Here is a 16,825-nt window from a genome sequence, read left to right on the forward strand (position 1 = left end):
AATATGTTCTAGTAAATAGCAAGTGAAGTGGGACTCTTAAATTTGAGATGTGTGTAGCCATCGGACGGAACTTGACACCGGTGCGCACAGAGCGCGGAGATCAGGTTAGAAACATGCATCTCAACAGAACATCTCCAAATCGCATTCCGCATACTGAAATCTAATCCGAGGACATCAGGATGTGTGACATAATCCCCAAGACATCTGAAGACTGCGCTCCTCCAAACGGGGCTCCAGGGGTGGTTTGGAGGGATATGTGGACCTCTGTTATTCACTGTTTGCTCTTGCAGGGATCTATAAAAGAGGGGCGGACACCAACTGCCCCCAAACGTCAGAGCGTACTTAACTATAAATCTCTCCAAACAGCCCTCTGCGCCCGGTGCGGTGTTATGCGCAGACATCTGTCCTGCCTCAGTCCAGTATGAGGACAACGCGTGTGGAAACCGTCCGAGCTGCATGTAGACACTATACCTGACCCGGAGAAAATGGAGAGTAAACACCCTCATGTGTGTTGTTTATCATGTCAAGATACTCTAAATTTGTTTTGACTATGATTTTTGTCACGCAGTTGTGGATGTAAAGGCGCTTCAACTATTTTTTTTTTTTTGCTCAGCCTCTAACCAAGGGACAGAGACGAGCTTGTTGCACTCTTGGAGAGCAGATATTGCGCACCTTTTGCGCTTCACTTATGCGCCGGAGACGCTGATGTCTTCATTGGACTCCCTTCAGTCGGAGATGGTGGATCTCTCTCGGATTTCCAACGTGGAAACGTAGCATCCAATTAATCAGCGACTGCAACTGTACCCCCGTAAAGGCGCAGTGGCACTCGGTCGGCTCTCTTCAACACCTACCTTTGGACTCCAAAGTGTGGTGAGACACATGGTTGCACGCTCGGGTGCGCTGGATCGAAGTATGTGAAAACGCACCTGGTTGCTGTTATTCCAGGTTTTTTTTTCTTCGTTCTTTTTGGACACAAACTGAATTTGAACTCACTAGAAAATTTAAATTTTGGATCGTGGCTGCTCGAACGGTTTACTGCAGCTGAATCAGCTTGGGACACTAAATGAGTCGAGTTTTCTGTTTGGATTTTAACACCAACAGCCGAGCGAGTTTCAGGTCTGCATGGGCCATATTTAAGGTAAGTAGCATAAAGCAAAAGCAGTGTAATTTGTTTACAATTTCAGAGTGTGATAAAACATTTTCATACCCGTAGATTATCTGCGCGCAAAGGACACGCACGCGTCTCTCCAGTAATTTTTCGGTGAAAGCGAAATGAGAAATGCAACTTGTGTGTAAAGACAGTTATCAGGACTTTATGTGTTTTGTTTTTTTCTTTTTTTCTTTTTGCATAGCATGTTTAAGCCCAGTATTTATCCATGCATAGCTGTTTAGGTTTACTGCAGACTCAACATGCCATTAGACAAGAGTCACGTAAGCTTTGGGGATCGCCATCTGGCCAACTCACACCATTATTTAGGCTATCGCTGCCAACACGCTTTGGTGCGTGCTTTAACCGACGCATTTTTGTTTGTGTTTGTGTGTGTGTGTGTGTGTGTGTGTGTGTGTGTGTGTGTGTGTGTGTGTGTGTGTGTGTATAAGGCGCACCCTCCCGATATCACAACAACAGGAATGTATCATCTCATAATCCTAATAAGTCTGACCATCAGGCTGCTGGTTAACCATGGTTTATCTTTGTAATTTTTAAAACAATGCGGCACTTTTACGCACGATTTTACGCATTATTTTACACATTACTTACTAGATTGACTCAGGTACATTAAAGTTTATTTTCCTAAAAATAAAAACTAAGTGGCAATTTCACCCTGATATTCATATATGCAGCAAAGTCAACTATGAGACAGAGACAACGCCGAAGATCATTGTCTCTTCATGTGATGGCACAGTTATTAATACAGACTGAGTCAGGGTACGGCTGGCTTCAACACTTGCTGACTTCATTATAAACACAGTGGCCTATATCCACAGTGTGTTTTGATTTTTTTTCTTCCCAGTTTGTTTTATCTCTGTTTTAAACAACAATATCCCCTCTGTAATTTTTTGCAGGTTTCTTCATAGGAACTGAGTCTAAGATGAAGTTATGGGATGTTTTGGCCACGTGTTTGTTGCTCCTGAGCTCTGTTGCTACACGGCCTCTCTACCAAAACACTCAGCCAGCCAAGAGGACTTACTTCCCCAGCAGCTACAGTGATTCAGTGTCCCTGTCAGTGGAGGACGAAGAGCGAGTGTTCCAGCGTGAAGACCACAACCTGCAGGAGATCTCTATGGAGAATCAATGTAAGGCACATGGCATGTTTTCACAAAATCTCATTGTGAAGTGAAATCACCCTGATAGTTGTTTGAATGGAAGGTGATAAGCCCATATTGGGGTCAAGTCATAGATCTGTGCCGTTTGTGCAGACCTACATTAACACAACATGCAACAACTCTTTCATTATGTAAAGTGAGAGGTGGAATCTAACATGTTTTTGTCTTTGTTGTGATCCACCTCCATGGCTTGGCTCTTGGGAGGAGTATTTGGCAGCAAGTACAGGCTCATGCTTTAGGCTACATTTTAAACCAGGGGCAATTCAGACATGAATCTTACACAGTTGGTTTGCTGGCCAAATAATTTGGCCTTCCTTGAGTAATTACACTTGAGAAACAGCATGTAAGGTGATATCCAGTGGGCTGAGCCACCAGTGGAGTCCTACATTGATAACGGGCAGGTTATCAGACGGAAGATCTTAATTTGTGTTTTATTGCTGCTGTGTGTTACATCACGCTGATGTCAAAACAAGGGAGCAACATGAATACAAGTATGAGCGGCTCCAATTCCAAGCAGACGCTGACCCCCCCCCCCCTTCCTTCCCTCCTTCCCTTTTGTTTACGTTCACCTCCGGCTCACTGTGACTCAGAGACCTGTCTGCCCAAAGTCAGAGATCAAGGCATGTTTCAGAAGAAGACGGCAGCAGCGCGTGCCAGGTCATAGGGATTTTCAGGGTAGAGGCCAGACAACGCCGGAAAGTTTGAGGAATCAAGTGAGAGTTCTGTGTTTATGTTCATTTTAACAGCAACAGTGGGCAGGAATTTATTTTGTTTGGACCAATGTGACACTGCATCATCTTCACACAGACGTAAAACGCTGCCAAGAACTAGATAAGGAATGGAACATTTAGACAAACGTTTGTGCTGCCACCTCATATTCTGTTTGGATCGCCGTGACATCACTGATCTGCTGTGTAACCCAAGACAGTTAACTATGCACCAAAAGTGTAAACAACACTGTAGCCCCAAGGGGCGATGGGTCTTTTGTTTTTGAATGTAAAAATCAGATAATGAGCGCGTTTTAATGCTAAACTGTACAACAGCAGCTGAACATGTACATCCTGATAGTGGAATAAGAAATGGTAAGAAATTAGCATTAACTTTGGAAAATTATGGCACGGTTTTCATCGTGAATCAAACCATTTCCTGCCACCAGTTCAGTCTGTCAGCAGGTGTATACTGTAACCACCCTGCCTGTCAGTTGACATACAATAGGAGGTGTCTAAATCAAAGGGCAGGTGTGTCTAAACAGATTGGCCCTGGCTCACCTGATACACAAGCGGCGGCTCACTCAGCTGTGGAGAGCAGGCGGATCAGATGGCCCGTTCTCCTGCTCCTGCCAGAGGAACAGGTAGGAGAGGAGAGTTAGGTGTCACTGAAACAGAGAGGCCGTGTTAACCACAACGCCACCTGCCAGACACCGAACCTCGCCGGTCCACGCAAGCAGCACGGCAACGCGCAACCACAAGCGTGCATAGACACACAAGGGCAGTGTAACCCGAGTCGGAGCAATCGATTCATTTCAGAACAATATGTCTTCATGATCTTCATACATAGTTTATTGCTGCCTGGCCCGCAGGCGTTGGAGAGCAGGAGTGACGTTTCTCCCAGTAATAGAATCAACGTGTAACAAAGGAGGGTCCAAGGCTTTCAGTCAGGCCCGGCCTCTGCCGCTCCTCCGAGCAGATGGCGGAGAGCTGTGCTGGTACATGTTTTGGGTTTCAAGCCGACTACAGTCTGCTCCATGTAAATGACTCAAAGTGTCTTTTCATTAGGCCTTTGAAGTTCTAAAATTAGATCCATCAAGGATTTGACTGAAAACAATGTCCCACTGCATCTCTGCTGGTGGCTTTATTTGGTCTGTGCCAATTGGATCAATGCAGGAAACTGCTGCATGAAATTCCTGAAATACCTTTAATGACTTTATGAGATGGAAACCTAATGAAGGCAGGGCTTTGTGTTGACATGCCGGTCATGTTATTGATGCAAAAGCCACGTCCCATCCCTGCAGATGTAGATATTTCCTCCCTTTCTGGGTGAAGCGAATCTCAAAACGGAATTGACAACACCCTTTGACCTTTAGCCTCCAACTCATCCTCCCAAGAGTCGTGTTAGAGGGAGTGAGAGCAGGGCACCTGCACGTCCATATGAACAACTCTGGACTCCTCACCGCATTCCTCCACCCGGGACTAATCTATAAATCAGCATGCACCGTTTCTGATCTGCACATTTTTCTCAGTATTTATGGACATTGTCTGCATTTACGTCAGCATGTATTCTTCTGTCCGCTTCTCTGTGAATGTGCTGGCGGAGCACGAGCACGCTCAGTGTACATCATTCGGTCTAGATGGTTTGAAGAACAGAATTGGCAGAAGCGCATTTATTGAGTTCTGCTTGTTCATTTTGGGAAATACGCTTCATTCACTTTCTGGCAGAGGGTTAGATGAGGAGATCGATACTACTGTCTTATCTGTCAGTGAAATATACGGCTGAGCAGTTGCCAGGCAAGCAAAAGAGACAGGAAGCTGCTGCTCCGAGCCAAGAAACAGTCTGCTACATAAATGTCCGTTAAATGGCAAGTTGTTGTTTCTGCACTTTGGTTTTTCTTGTACGGATGAAACTAATGAGATTTTTACCCTAGACGGAGTCAGGCTGACTACTTTCCCCTCAGCTCCCATCTTTGTGTTAAACTAAGCTAAGCTAAACTACGCTAACAACCAATCTTCTCATCTAACTCCTTACGAGAAAGAAAACAAACCTATTTCCAAAAATGTCAAACTATTCCTTTAAAGTAAACATTACTTAGATTGAATACATTATATACCTTATTTATCCATTCATTCATAATGGGATGTGATTTTCCTTCATTAAGAGTACAGTTTTTACTGAAATAGAAGCATGTTTTGCTTGTGGTTTTACAATGTTTTCATACCGATCATTTTCCCCCCACATGGATTTCTAAAGTTTGATTCAATTATGATGTTTATTGTCACTATAGAAGTACAGCATTAGATAAAAATAGCCTGAGTATCCCGCACTGGGGAGAGCAAAGGCACCTCTTGTTGACACACCAACATCTTCATGACTTTATCTTATCTGCTCACACAGTGTATCCTTTGAAAGCAGTAAATCTAAGATCAGCTTGTTGCTGACTGTTGTTGAGGTGACGTTTCTGAGAACTGTTCTTTAGTGTCCAGGTCAGGTATGACGTTGATATTTTTTTTTTAAGTCAATCTGCTTCTACTTCTGTGTTTTGCAGATGACAACGCAGGTCCCTATCCAGATCAGTTTGACGATGTAATGGATTTTATCGAGGCTACGATCGGCAGACTCCGGAGATCATCGGAGCCCGACGGGGGCTCCAGGGGACGGAGGGAGCAGAGACAGAGAGGAGCAGCAAACACGGGGGGCACGAGAGGCGAGGGGAGAGGACATGGCGACAGGAGGCGGGGGCGAGGGCGAAGCCGAGGCAGCAAAGGAGGCCGAGGCGAGAAGGGGAGGGAGAGGGAGAGGATATCGGTGCAGACCCGAGGCTGCTTGCTGAAGGAGGTCCACCTCAACGTGACGGACTTGGGGCTGGGCTATCAGACTAAAGAGGAGCTGATCTTCCGCTACTGCAGCGGCCCCTGCGTGGAGGCCGAGACCAACTATGACAAGATCCTGAACAACCTCACACACAACAAGAAGCTGGACAAGGACACGCCCTCTCGCACCTGCTGTCGACCAATCGCGTTCGACGATGACTTGTCTTTCTTGGACGACAACGTGGTGTATCACACACTGAAGAAGCATTCTGCGAGGAAATGTGCCTGTGTCTGAGGAGGTCAGACAGATGTGACGTACGCAGCATCATCCAGCTACAGTGAACTAAGGATCACCTTTACAAGCTGCTGCTGCTGCAGAGAGAGGGATCGCTGTTGGAAATGGGCATACAAGGTCAAAGAGGAGGTGTATCGTTGAATGGGCGACTGTACATTTAACTCTGACAGTCCCTCCAGTTCAGACATACATGTGCACCGATTTGCGGAAGCATCAATATTGTTACACTTCCAGATTCGCCTACTGTGCGGTCTGAAAAGGTGAGAGAAAAGATAATAACTTTAGTTGGCTTGGGTTATTAATTTTTTTTTGTTGTTGGAAGAATTCATTTTCCCAGGAACATCAGTTTTTCCATGGTTGGCTCCTAAGACTGCAGACAAACACAGAGACTTGAGGAGTATATTCAGCTGCAGTCTAAATCACTTCCACTGCATAGTCTGCTTCTTGACATTTGCATTCAGAGCCAAGTGATGAGAAATACCACATCGGGGTTCAGCGGAGACTTCTTTTGGTGCAGCACATCTACGTATATATAGTATATATATGCATACAAGTGTGTGTAAGAGGTATATTTATTAAGATGGAATTAACTTATTGTTATTTATTTCAATCCATTTTATGAGAAGAAATTGTTGTTTTTCTTATTTATTTAAAAGCTTTGTTTGTCCTGGATGGTGCCAAAGTGGAGCATTCTCTCATGAAAAAAATCTTACAAGGCAATCCACAACTCACAAACACACACACATCCTAATAACATTTATTGGCTTCACGTAGATTCCAGGATTTCTCAGTTGATGAGTCCAAAAGAAAAAAAAAAGAAAAAAGAAAAAGATCTGTAGCAATCAAGTCAAAGGAGCGTAGGTAGAGACAGCAGAGGGGACCAATTGAAGATTTTTGATTTAAGCGATCTGTTGTTTTAAAGGTAGATTCACCTCATTCTCACTAATGTGACCACACTAAGTTGGTGGTGGTGGTGATGGGGGGTGGGGGAGCTTGGGATGTTTCCCTCTCCTCACGCCACCTAGGTACACACCGATCCAACTATGACATCATTTTTACTGTATGTTTACAAGGAGGCCAACGACTATCTGCTGCTGTTTAAATTAACAAATCAGGAATAGATTTAATGTCCATCACGTCTTTTTTAAGTTGAAATCTCAAAGGGAGAGCTGTCGTCTCTCTGAGGATCTGTAGGTGCCTTTGAGGATCAATCCTTTGAGTCACAGAGTACAGAAGCTGCTAGAATACCTGCCTATCAGCGAACGTTATCCGAAACCTCGCTCTGGCACGGCACCAAGTCTGAGCAAAAGGCTTTGCAGTGGTTACTGTCCCAATAGGCTTTAAAGTTCACGGGACTGCCTGTGTTTCTGTCTCGGCACTGACAGACGGGTCTTGCTCCCTGAAAGGGGATTTGAAAGTGATCCTTTAACATGAGTCTTAACCAAATATCCCCGCTGGCAAAGGCATTTTGGTGAAGGCAGTTTAAGGAAGATCTAGCTACTGTAGCGGCTGTCATCAGGAAACTGATGTGAATATCTGAAGATGAGACGTTTGGACAAAGGAGCGTAAGACGATGGCTAGGCTCAGCGCGCCGTCTGCATGTAATAACCTGCTCAAGCCAAGTTTATTCCTAAAAAACGTAGCAGAAACATACATGCAGGAAAACAGGAGGGTCTGTAAAAGCATGTTGCTCTGCCCATCGAGACCCTGCGAAGGGGATCGTTTAAGTGGAACAAAGACAGCCCTCGGGTAGGTCTTGATGTTAGCACGGATTAGGGACCAAGGTATCTGTGCCCACCCAGCAGCAAGCAAGCAAGCCAGCTTTACTGTGTAATCCCTCTGCACACAGAACAAATCCACTGCATCAAGCTGAATTTAGGCCAAACACTACACAGAGAGGGAAAAAAAAAAAAAAAAAATTTAGCTTTTATCACAGCATACCTCATCAATTGGATCATCTTCCCCTTTAACAACTGATTTGTGCATAAGCCTTTCCAGATGAGAATGTGCAGTTAGGAGACTTCCCAGAAGCCTCGGAGCGCCTTGCCACTCCTGAGTACCATACATTAAAGTGTGTAAACTGTGACCACTTGCCCCCCTCTCATCTTCATCACTGTTTGCTCAACTGTTCCTTTGGCGACTCATCCTCCGGTTTTAAACGAGAAGACAAGCGAAAGGTAAAGATGCGAAGGAAACCTCAGTGTTAATGTTAGAAGAAAAGGATTGCATTTGTTCTCACTCCTTATTGTGTTAACACCTCTGTGAAAAAAAACACAACCTGTCATGTCGTCTCACTTGTTTTGTGTTACAGAACCAAAGCTCTCGGCAAACTTTATTTTTGTACAATATTCATTTTATAACTTTTTACAGAATTAAACTTGTTTCTATTAAATGAGCGTGTCTCTTGGTATTCTGCCATGCACAATAATCCACCGGGGCCCAGATGGTGCTAATTTGCTTGGGATGTGTTTACACAAGCATCATTTTAGAAGAAAAAAAAAAAATTGGGGGGATGAAAATGTGGGTGAAACGAGGGAGGACTCCGAGGATGGTTTGAGAGATGGCCTCGACCGTGTTGCGTCCCCTCCTGTTCTGCATTCCTGAACACCAGCCCAGGGTCGTACAGTAAACAAAAGCGAGCAGTAAAGCGCCACCGGGCTGTAAATCAGGGCGCTCCAGAATGTTTCCACTGTGCACAGAAGATATGTAAATGCAGAGGTGCAGACAGTGAGTCATTACGCAGGGGATCAAGGTGAGTTAGCCGAGGTGCTTTAAGGGACCATTTGGGTTTAATTTGTCTGAGTTAATCTCTGCGGAGTCAGACTGCTGACCATTAGAATGATTGAGCATTTAATTGTTTTTTAAGGCTGTGAAAACACTTCGTCAAAAAGAGTTTGTTTTCATCCTCATTCGTGTGTCCAAAAGGATGTGTTGTGATGTGATTCAAATTCCATGGAAACTATATAACTGTGTAGCCAAAGCATGAAGTATACGTGCTATATATTCCTCCTCTATTCCTCCTACCTCTGTAAATACTAGGCTATTACTTGTGTTTTAGGAAGTGGTTTATCCTGTTTACTTTAGCATTATGTTTGTTTAAGCATTAAGAAAACAACAGAATATAACCTGCTTGGCCCTGGCACTGTGACTTGAATATAACGTCTCAATAATGTGAACAGCTGCAAAACCAACTCACATCTCTTATGCATGAGACACGGACTGATCATCACGGATTATTTAAGCGAGAAAATGTTTTTCTCATTTGGGTGAACTGCCCCTTTAATAGGTCAAAGCTGCATCTTGAAAGCTTGGGTACCTGGAGGTCAGCCTCTGCTCTCCTCATGCAGACTGATTCATCACTTGGTCATGAAGACGAATTTAACATCAGCTTCTCCCCCATGAAGCAAATCTCCTCTCCTTCTCCAGTTTCGCTGCTCTTTAAAACATCACTCGTTATTGTCGTCCTCCCATATTCCTCGTCCTGCTATTTCTCTTTGTCTCTTAGTGATTTTTTTTTTTTTTTTACTGCCGCAGCATGTTTTCCAGGGCACTGAGACATTCAGTTGTCTGCTTGTAATTTTGGTTGGTGAGGAATGACATACTGTATGATGGTTATACAGTTTGTAAGTCACCGAGTTTAGACGGCAGCTAAACGCACAGATATGGAGTGTTAGGACTTTCATTGTCTTCATGATAAAAGGTAACATTAAATATTGGTAGGGGCTTTCATCATCATCGTGTCAGTACAATTCAAAGTTTGTGCGGAGACACGAACCATGTGACTTCCTTGTTGTTGTACTCGAAAAACAAAGACCACTCACATATTGTGGGCCAAGGTTGCAATCTGGAGGATGTGTAAAGAACACAAACATGGCTTTCATTAGATCTACATGTGGTGGTTTTCTCTGTCAGTTAAGATATTTATTGATACTACACAGGTTATTCAAGGGATTCTGGATTTGTATTGTTTTTGCAATGACAACAAACAATAATAAATGATCATCACATGTGGCCACACCTATGTTTTAATCTTAAACAGCAAAGCATGGAAGCAACCGGACCGGATTATGGGCGTGAAACCTCATCCTACATCTTCAAGGTAATTTTATAATCTTAACTCAAGGTTCATAGTCTCATTGTCTTTATCAGCTAATTAAAGACGTCAACTGAGCCAACTTCAATTCGCTAGGGAGGAGAAAGTGCTCGTGAGAGATATTTGGAATTAGAAGAACCACTAGGATTAGTAAATCTAAACAAAACGATGACTGATCAATGAAAAATGTAGCCTGTAAATACTTTAAACTTCAAGACAGTGTCAAAACAGCGGCTTTGACCCAATCTGGGTGGATCATGTATCTGCAGGTTTGAGTTAGTGTCTTATAAAAAAAACGATACTTGGCAGGAGAATCCCTTTGATCAGCTGGTAAAAACAGATACGTCACTCCACGTTTCACTTTGGATAAAATGTTTCACTCTTTGACATGAGAATATAAATTCCTTTTATGTAATTCGCGAGCTGGAATACAGTGTGTAAAAAAAGAAAAGAAAAAAATTTGTATGCATGTTCATTGCAATTGACTTTTTTACAAACCAGCAAACTTCATAGTTGGTGAACAGAACGAGACCACAAAATCTGGAGCTGATTTATGAGGCATTAGCAAACTCTGAAGATGTGGGAGGAGAGGCCAGTAGAAACGATGCAAATAAAGTTCATACAATCAAAACAGGCATAAAAAATCCAAATTCCTCCGGTGGTTTGATGAATTGCAATGAGAGGAAAATAAACCTGTATAAAATCCTATCAGGCTTGCACAGTTAAAATGCCTGCACATTTATATGCTGAATACAGTGGCCTGGACGCAGCAGGAGGAAAGACACACTACAATTTGGTGATTTAATTGATGTTTTCATGCTGAGTTGTTGACAGCTACTCTGCATTCTGTGACTGATCCTGAGACCTTGTGGTTTTACAGTTTTGAAAATACCAACAACAAACCCACCCTCACAACTGACCGATATAAAAAGACCTGCTGATGAAACCTTTCAGATCTTGCGTTTCTTCCACGCTGGTTCCTTGTCTTCCTCCTCGTCCTCCTCCGATTCCTCCGCAAACACAGGCTCCGGCTGCGTCCTACAGGGATTCACAAAAGCAAGCAACGATTTAACAACTTCAGCGCAAAGCAATGAGCTGTAATTTAAAGAACATAACCAGATGACACAGCTTTAAGAAGTTAGATAATATAATTTTATTGCTTCAGACATAATTTCTTTCTGCACAGGCCAAGTGAGGATGAAGGCTGCAGATGTTACATGAAGCAGACGGCCGTACAGGAGCTCTTGATCTCCACGTTGCTGCTCTTCAGTAGTATTAACTTCCTGTTTTAAAAACCTTACTGTCTCCAAGCCAAGCAAGGGGAGCCACAGTAGTGACCAGCAGTGTGTGTCATCTGATTCACATACTGTACTACAATGTACATCACCAGTATGTTGAACTAAAAATAGTTTGCTCGCAGTACTGTATGTGAAACAGTCTGTTTAATTTGGCCCACGGCTTTGTTCTGTGCTTACATAGCTGTCTGAGTCTGATTGTGATCTAAAGCTGTCCATTACTGCCGTTGTACCTGTAAAAACTGTACAGCCCTTTAAACATTTATGTGTCACACCAGTAGGAAGAAACCCTAGAGCTATCACAACACCGAGAGCGGCACGGCCAGCGCTCAGCTTACACAGCGTGCTAATGAGAGGAAGCACCAGAAACGAGAGAAGATGAGTGAGTGATGAAGAGGAAGGAACGGTGAAGGTGGATGAAGATGAAGACAGGAGGGTTTTCTTACTCTGTGTACGCCGGGGCAACCCAGTAAGGGTTCTCCGAAGCCTCCTTGGCGTGACGCAGGATGGCCTCTCGTGGGTTGCTGTCATCTGTTTTATCTAAAGCGATGTTCTTCACGATGAATGAAGACAAAGTGCCGCCATGAGCTGCCACTCTGCCTCCACGACCTGTCGGCACACGCAGTCAATCATTAGATTTATGTACAGAAAACACCACCACTAACTTATTCTTCCACATTAGCAGATGTACTGTAGTGTAGTGTAGAGAGGTCTACTGAAATATCTCATTTGTAATTTATTTCTTTACTTAATACTGTTTTATATTTTTCATAAAAATGTTACAAAGACTTTATGCTACAGCAGCAGGTTATCACATTACGAGCTTTTTATGACTTTGGGTTTGCTCTGTTTTGTTTCTTTCCTGTCTGAGAAAGCAGTGCAGTGATCTCTGCTGTAGTTACTGTACAGTACGTCGGAGCTGCTGGCAGGACTCGGCTGCACTTAATGGAGCTTTTGGGGGGAAAAACCTTCCTGCTTTCCAGAGAGGACATTATTACGGTTGTCTGAAAAGATCAAGGTTGAGATAGATAGACATACACACACACACACACACACACACACACACACACACACACACACACACACACACACACACACACACACACACACACACACACACACACACACACACACACACACACACACACACACACACACACACACACACACACACACACACACACACGCATACTCAAAGACACAGGGATTTCCTGCTGTAGTTGTGCAGTAGGGTTGTTTGGGGATTGAGAGGCACTTCTTTCCATTGCTTGTAAGCATTCAGCAAACCACCAGCATTACCTTGCACTTATGCAGGTCGATTCACAAAGAGAATAAACAATACAACAGACAGCCTGTCGTCTTGAAATCACTACTCTGCTATCAAGTAGTCAAACCTACTTTCATGCAAGTGACCTGAATTTTAATTTGTAGACTGTTCAAACTAGGTTTCCATACTTATATACATTACCATTGGACCGTTCCGACAATCTTTACATAATGTTATTTAGCTGTGCAGTGGTTTTAACCTATAAAGCCACAAAGAAACCTAAAAATAAGCTTCCTTTGAAAACGTTTTATTTGCCTTGGGAGAGTTTTTTGAATAGTTTAAATCTAATTTCATAACATTTTTCATAATTCTCCTTTTAAAACGTGGCTTTGCTCCATCTTAATTTTTAGACCTGTTTTTCCAATCAAAGCGAGAGCATGTTCATTTCACTGTGGAACCATTAGTTTGTTGTAAGAACATTGTACTGAAGAATTAAGTGAAAAAACAGTGAAAGTGAAAAGACACAACCAAACATGGCGGCACTAAGCCAGCTGGAATACAGTCAAGCAGGAAATGCTGTCTGGAGCCTTTGCTTATTGGAGCAAAGCTCAAACAGCATCTTTGATTATGTATAGGTGTGGATGCGTGTATGAGGATAAACACGCCGATGACGGGTCCCAGAGAAAGTTAACAATGCATTATTATATCCACGCAGTTAAAAAATATGAGGCAACAGCAGGCTACAATGAGACTTTGAGGGGCCAAGTGGGAGCAGAGCTGTTATAGCTCTGGACATCAGCTGGATTGCATAATACTGAGCAGATCAACAACTGTGGATTTGTACATCTGTCTCAAACACAATCGTGTATTCAACCACTTACAAACATGACTAATAATACACTGGAAAAACTAAAGCAGAGCTGAGGCCATACCTCATTAGATTCTCATATTTAAATGATACTATATCCTCTTCTTGTTTCTGTCTTGTCATTTTTTGATACCTAATTGGTTTTATTCTTTTCTAATAAAATAAAAGCAAGAAAGGAAAGAAAAACAAATGTACGTTACCTGGTCCGGACACTGGCGGCTCGGGTTTGTGGGACTTCTTGGGGTCGAGTCTGTCCTTCTCCAGCTGTTTCCGTGTGCTCCGCTGTCGGGCCTCTCTGAACATGGGCAAGGCATGAGCTGGAGACACACAGGGTAAACACGGATAATCAAGTTGCTTAGGTAACTCCAACTGCAAGATCGCATAACACAGCCGCACAAACAAGCAGGCCTGGCAACATGTGCAGCGTTCGCGACCCACGTATATTACTTCGGTGAATGAACACAGAGATTCAAAGCTGAGACTCACAACTGTTTCCAGAAAACAGAAACACATTCTCTCGATCTCACCTACTACTACACCCTGCGGAGGACGTGAGGTGTTTATGTGAAGATACACACACCTGTTAATCTCTGGCAGCGTCTCTCATATTGTGTACTCTTTCTGCCATAGTGCACACCAACATATTCATTATATCCCCCATGTTTAGATTCAGACAATTACTCTGCCACTCTTCACACTTTTTTGAGCACTATCACAATAAAGGCCCCCAGCACTTAAATCCACGAGTGTGCGAGCGAACGTGTGCATGAGTAAGTGTGAATGAGTGCCCTCGAAGGTGTGTGAGAAACAGAGGGAGAGAGAGTGTGTGTCTATGTGTGTGTGAGCATTAATGTTTGTGTAAAGCGAGTGTGTGCTCAGCTCTTACCCTCAGGGGTTACAAAGAGACACTTTTTTAAAGGGCTAGATAAAGTGATTTTCCATTCAGGAGCTCTGTCGCTGTTCAGTGTTAATTCTTCTCCTCCACGCTACATTAAGCAAAAAGGTTACTGTTAACAGATTCCCTCGCTTTTCTCAATGGGCCATCACTTGTTTCCTGTCCCCTTTAATTTTCCAGTGCCAGGGCACCAAGTGCGTCACTCCCTGCTTGTGTCAGTCAAAATGCCTGCCTGCTTCACACCCTGTTGGCATGGCAATGCAATCACATGATGAATCTGAAAAGGCTGCAGCAGCCCAAACAATAAATGGTGTCTGAATTGGGCCACAGCAGCCAATCAGGGAGGACGATGATGGCAGCTGTCCGGTCCCTGCGAGTTCATGACTTTAGTCCGGGGGCAAAGGAGTGCGAGGCACGCACGAAGGAGATGACAGCCTCGTGTGTTGGTGATATGACAGGATGACAGGTAGGGGGTGGGGGGGTGGGGTTGTGTGTGGACCCGGCAGATCACGCCAGCAGAGGTGGGAGAGGCGGCTGTTCCTAGCGTGATCCACCGTGAGTGCAGACCACGTGGCCGCCGCGTGGCACAGTGCCCTGCGGCCGTTCGTCCACTCATCCACACCCTATCCCATCAGCTAATGAGCCTGTGAAAGCACTGAATACTCTCATTCCTCAAAAAGCTGCCGGTATGAGATAGAGTGTTTGAACGTTTGCGTGAGTTGGCATGTAAACACGGGTTACGGTTTTTGTTCTTTGCCTCTGAGAACAAACTTTTGAAGATGCTCCACTTGTCACATCATGCACTTGGAAGATGACTGGCACTGTTTTGGTGATGCTTAATAAAAAAGGCATATTATGTGAAGAGCACTCCTGAGCAAGATTAACTAAACTGATGGAAGGCTTTGAGAAAGCCACTTCGCTTTAATTGCTTCAGTAATTGTTTGTCGTGCACAAAAAGTCAAGAGGGCAGAGAATAAGAATTAAAGTTCATTGAGTGGCAAAATCTATTACCCTTAGAAGCACTGCATAAAACAAATGTTGGCGTGTGTGTGTGTGTGTGTGTGTGTGTAAGCACAGATGATGGAGAACTTACGTGTGATGATGTAATCTTGTGTCAGTGTCTCTGCATGTTTCTCTTTCCTCTTGCTCTTCACTACACACAGTTTGACCCCTCTGGAAAAGAGTCAGCAGGTTACAAATGATGTTGTTTAATGGTATCATATAGAAAGAAAGTGAAGAGTGAATTTTGTGAGGAAAAAAAAAAGAGAAGTTGTGCTTCGACAGTGGGATTCCTGGCGGACTGCTGGACACAAAAAAATTCAAAAAAACACTTGAAAGGGCAGCACATCCTACATTTTGACTTTTTTGACTTGATTGACATCAAGTCAAAAAAGGACAAAATAAACACATTTCACTCTTTTACTTGGTTCACATCACAGAAACAGATAACGCTGACACATTTTAGCACAAGACCTTCTTCAGAGCATTTGGTAGCCAAATATTTTTTATGTATGTGAGAGCCATAGTGCTGCAGTGAGTGACACTGGGAACAACAATGACTCATGATGCACTCATGGTATTTGTTTTGCTCAACACTGAAAAAGATGCTGAATTTAAGAATCAGGGTCAAATAAAATATGTTTCTTAATATCAGTTGGTACCTTTGCTTTGGGCACATGTCCATGTGTGTTTGTGCTGTTTTGACAAGTTGACAAAAACAAACTGTACTTGGATGCCATGTTGATGCTCGTTGCATATTTACACTTTTACCCAATATAGTTCTATGGCATGTCTATGGCTTGAGAGTAAACTCTGGTTAATAGGATACATTCACTGCTGGTTTTAGTCCTCTTAGGAAAATTGTTGTCTATAAAAAGAAAATAACATTGCACCAAACTTAACGTCTTAACCGCACATACCTGTGGCTTTTGACAGGATCGTAGTAGACCTTGGCCAGTCCGTTACCAGTTCCCACCATTATCTGGTTGAGTTTTGGATGCCACAGGGAGCGAACAACACTCTGAAATATACACACACACACAGAAAGTAAAATGTTTTTGTGTACAGTAATTGAAGGTGGTAGATGTGCAGAAATGAGGTCATGCTTGGAAATAGCAGCTCACAGCAGGTAGTGAAAAACTTTCTTCTGTAGCTCTGATTTGCAGGGATGTTTCTGTCTCTCGCTAACAAAAGGTAACAGCCACATTTTATAGTAGGTATTGTGAATGTGTGACCCAGGTTGGTTGTGGTACAGTAGGGATCA

At 43.4% G+C, this 16,825-nt stretch overlaps 3 protein-coding genes across 4 annotated transcripts in view; 2 read left to right on the forward strand and 1 right to left on the reverse strand.

Moving 5' to 3' along the window:
* zmat5 (zinc finger, matrin-type 5) overlaps nucleotides 1-16,825 on the forward strand; it is a 346,127-nt gene that overhangs the window by 184,483 nt on the left and 144,819 nt on the right. The gene's annotated exons all lie outside the window — the stretch shown is intronic.
* wdr70 (WD repeat domain 70) overlaps nucleotides 1-16,825 on the reverse strand; it is a 48,410-nt gene that overhangs the window by 1,082 nt on the left and 30,503 nt on the right. The window contains exons 14-18 of one of the 2 annotated variants that reach the window (XM_083983691.1): nucleotides 16,482-16,582; nucleotides 15,656-15,735; nucleotides 13,868-13,984; nucleotides 11,979-12,141; nucleotides 11,158-11,275 (exon numbers count right to left, since the gene is read on the reverse strand). In XM_083983691.1, coding sequence (XP_083839817.1) covers nucleotides 11,188-11,275; nucleotides 11,979-12,141; nucleotides 13,868-13,984; nucleotides 15,656-15,735; nucleotides 16,482-16,582 — 549 coding nt within the window. In that variant the 3' untranslated portion in view covers nucleotides 11,158-11,187. Of the gene's footprint in view, nucleotides 1-10,303; nucleotides 11,276-11,978; nucleotides 12,142-13,867; nucleotides 13,985-15,655; nucleotides 15,736-16,481; nucleotides 16,583-16,825 lie in introns of those variants that run through there. The other variant, XM_083983690.1, reaches the window with a different exon arrangement.
* On the forward strand, nucleotides 406-7,811 carry gdnfa (glial cell derived neurotrophic factor a). Its single transcript, XM_083983706.1, has 3 exons — nucleotides 406-1,138; nucleotides 2,065-2,295; nucleotides 5,585-7,811. The coding sequence occupies exons 2-3, from the start codon at nucleotides 2,091-2,093 to the stop codon at nucleotides 6,142-6,144; spliced, it is 765 nt and encodes a 254-aa protein (XP_083839832.1). The 5' UTR covers nucleotides 406-1,138; nucleotides 2,065-2,090; the 3' UTR covers nucleotides 6,145-7,811.

This window comes from Trachurus trachurus (assembly GCF_905171665.1).
Source record: "Trachurus trachurus genome assembly, chromosome: 12".
NCBI lineage: Eukaryota > Metazoa > Chordata > Actinopteri > Carangiformes > Carangidae > Trachurus > Trachurus trachurus.

Excerpts from the sequence above, each read along its gene's own strand:
- gdnfa (XM_083983706.1), top strand. The coding sequence starts at position 2,091 with ATGAAGTTATGGGATGTTTTGGCCACGTGTTTGTTGCTCCTGAGCTCT. Across the intron at positions 2,296-5,584 it reads GATCTCTATGGAGAATCAAT|ATGACAACGCAGGTCCCTAT; the intron begins GTAAGGCACATG and ends TGTGTTTTGCAG.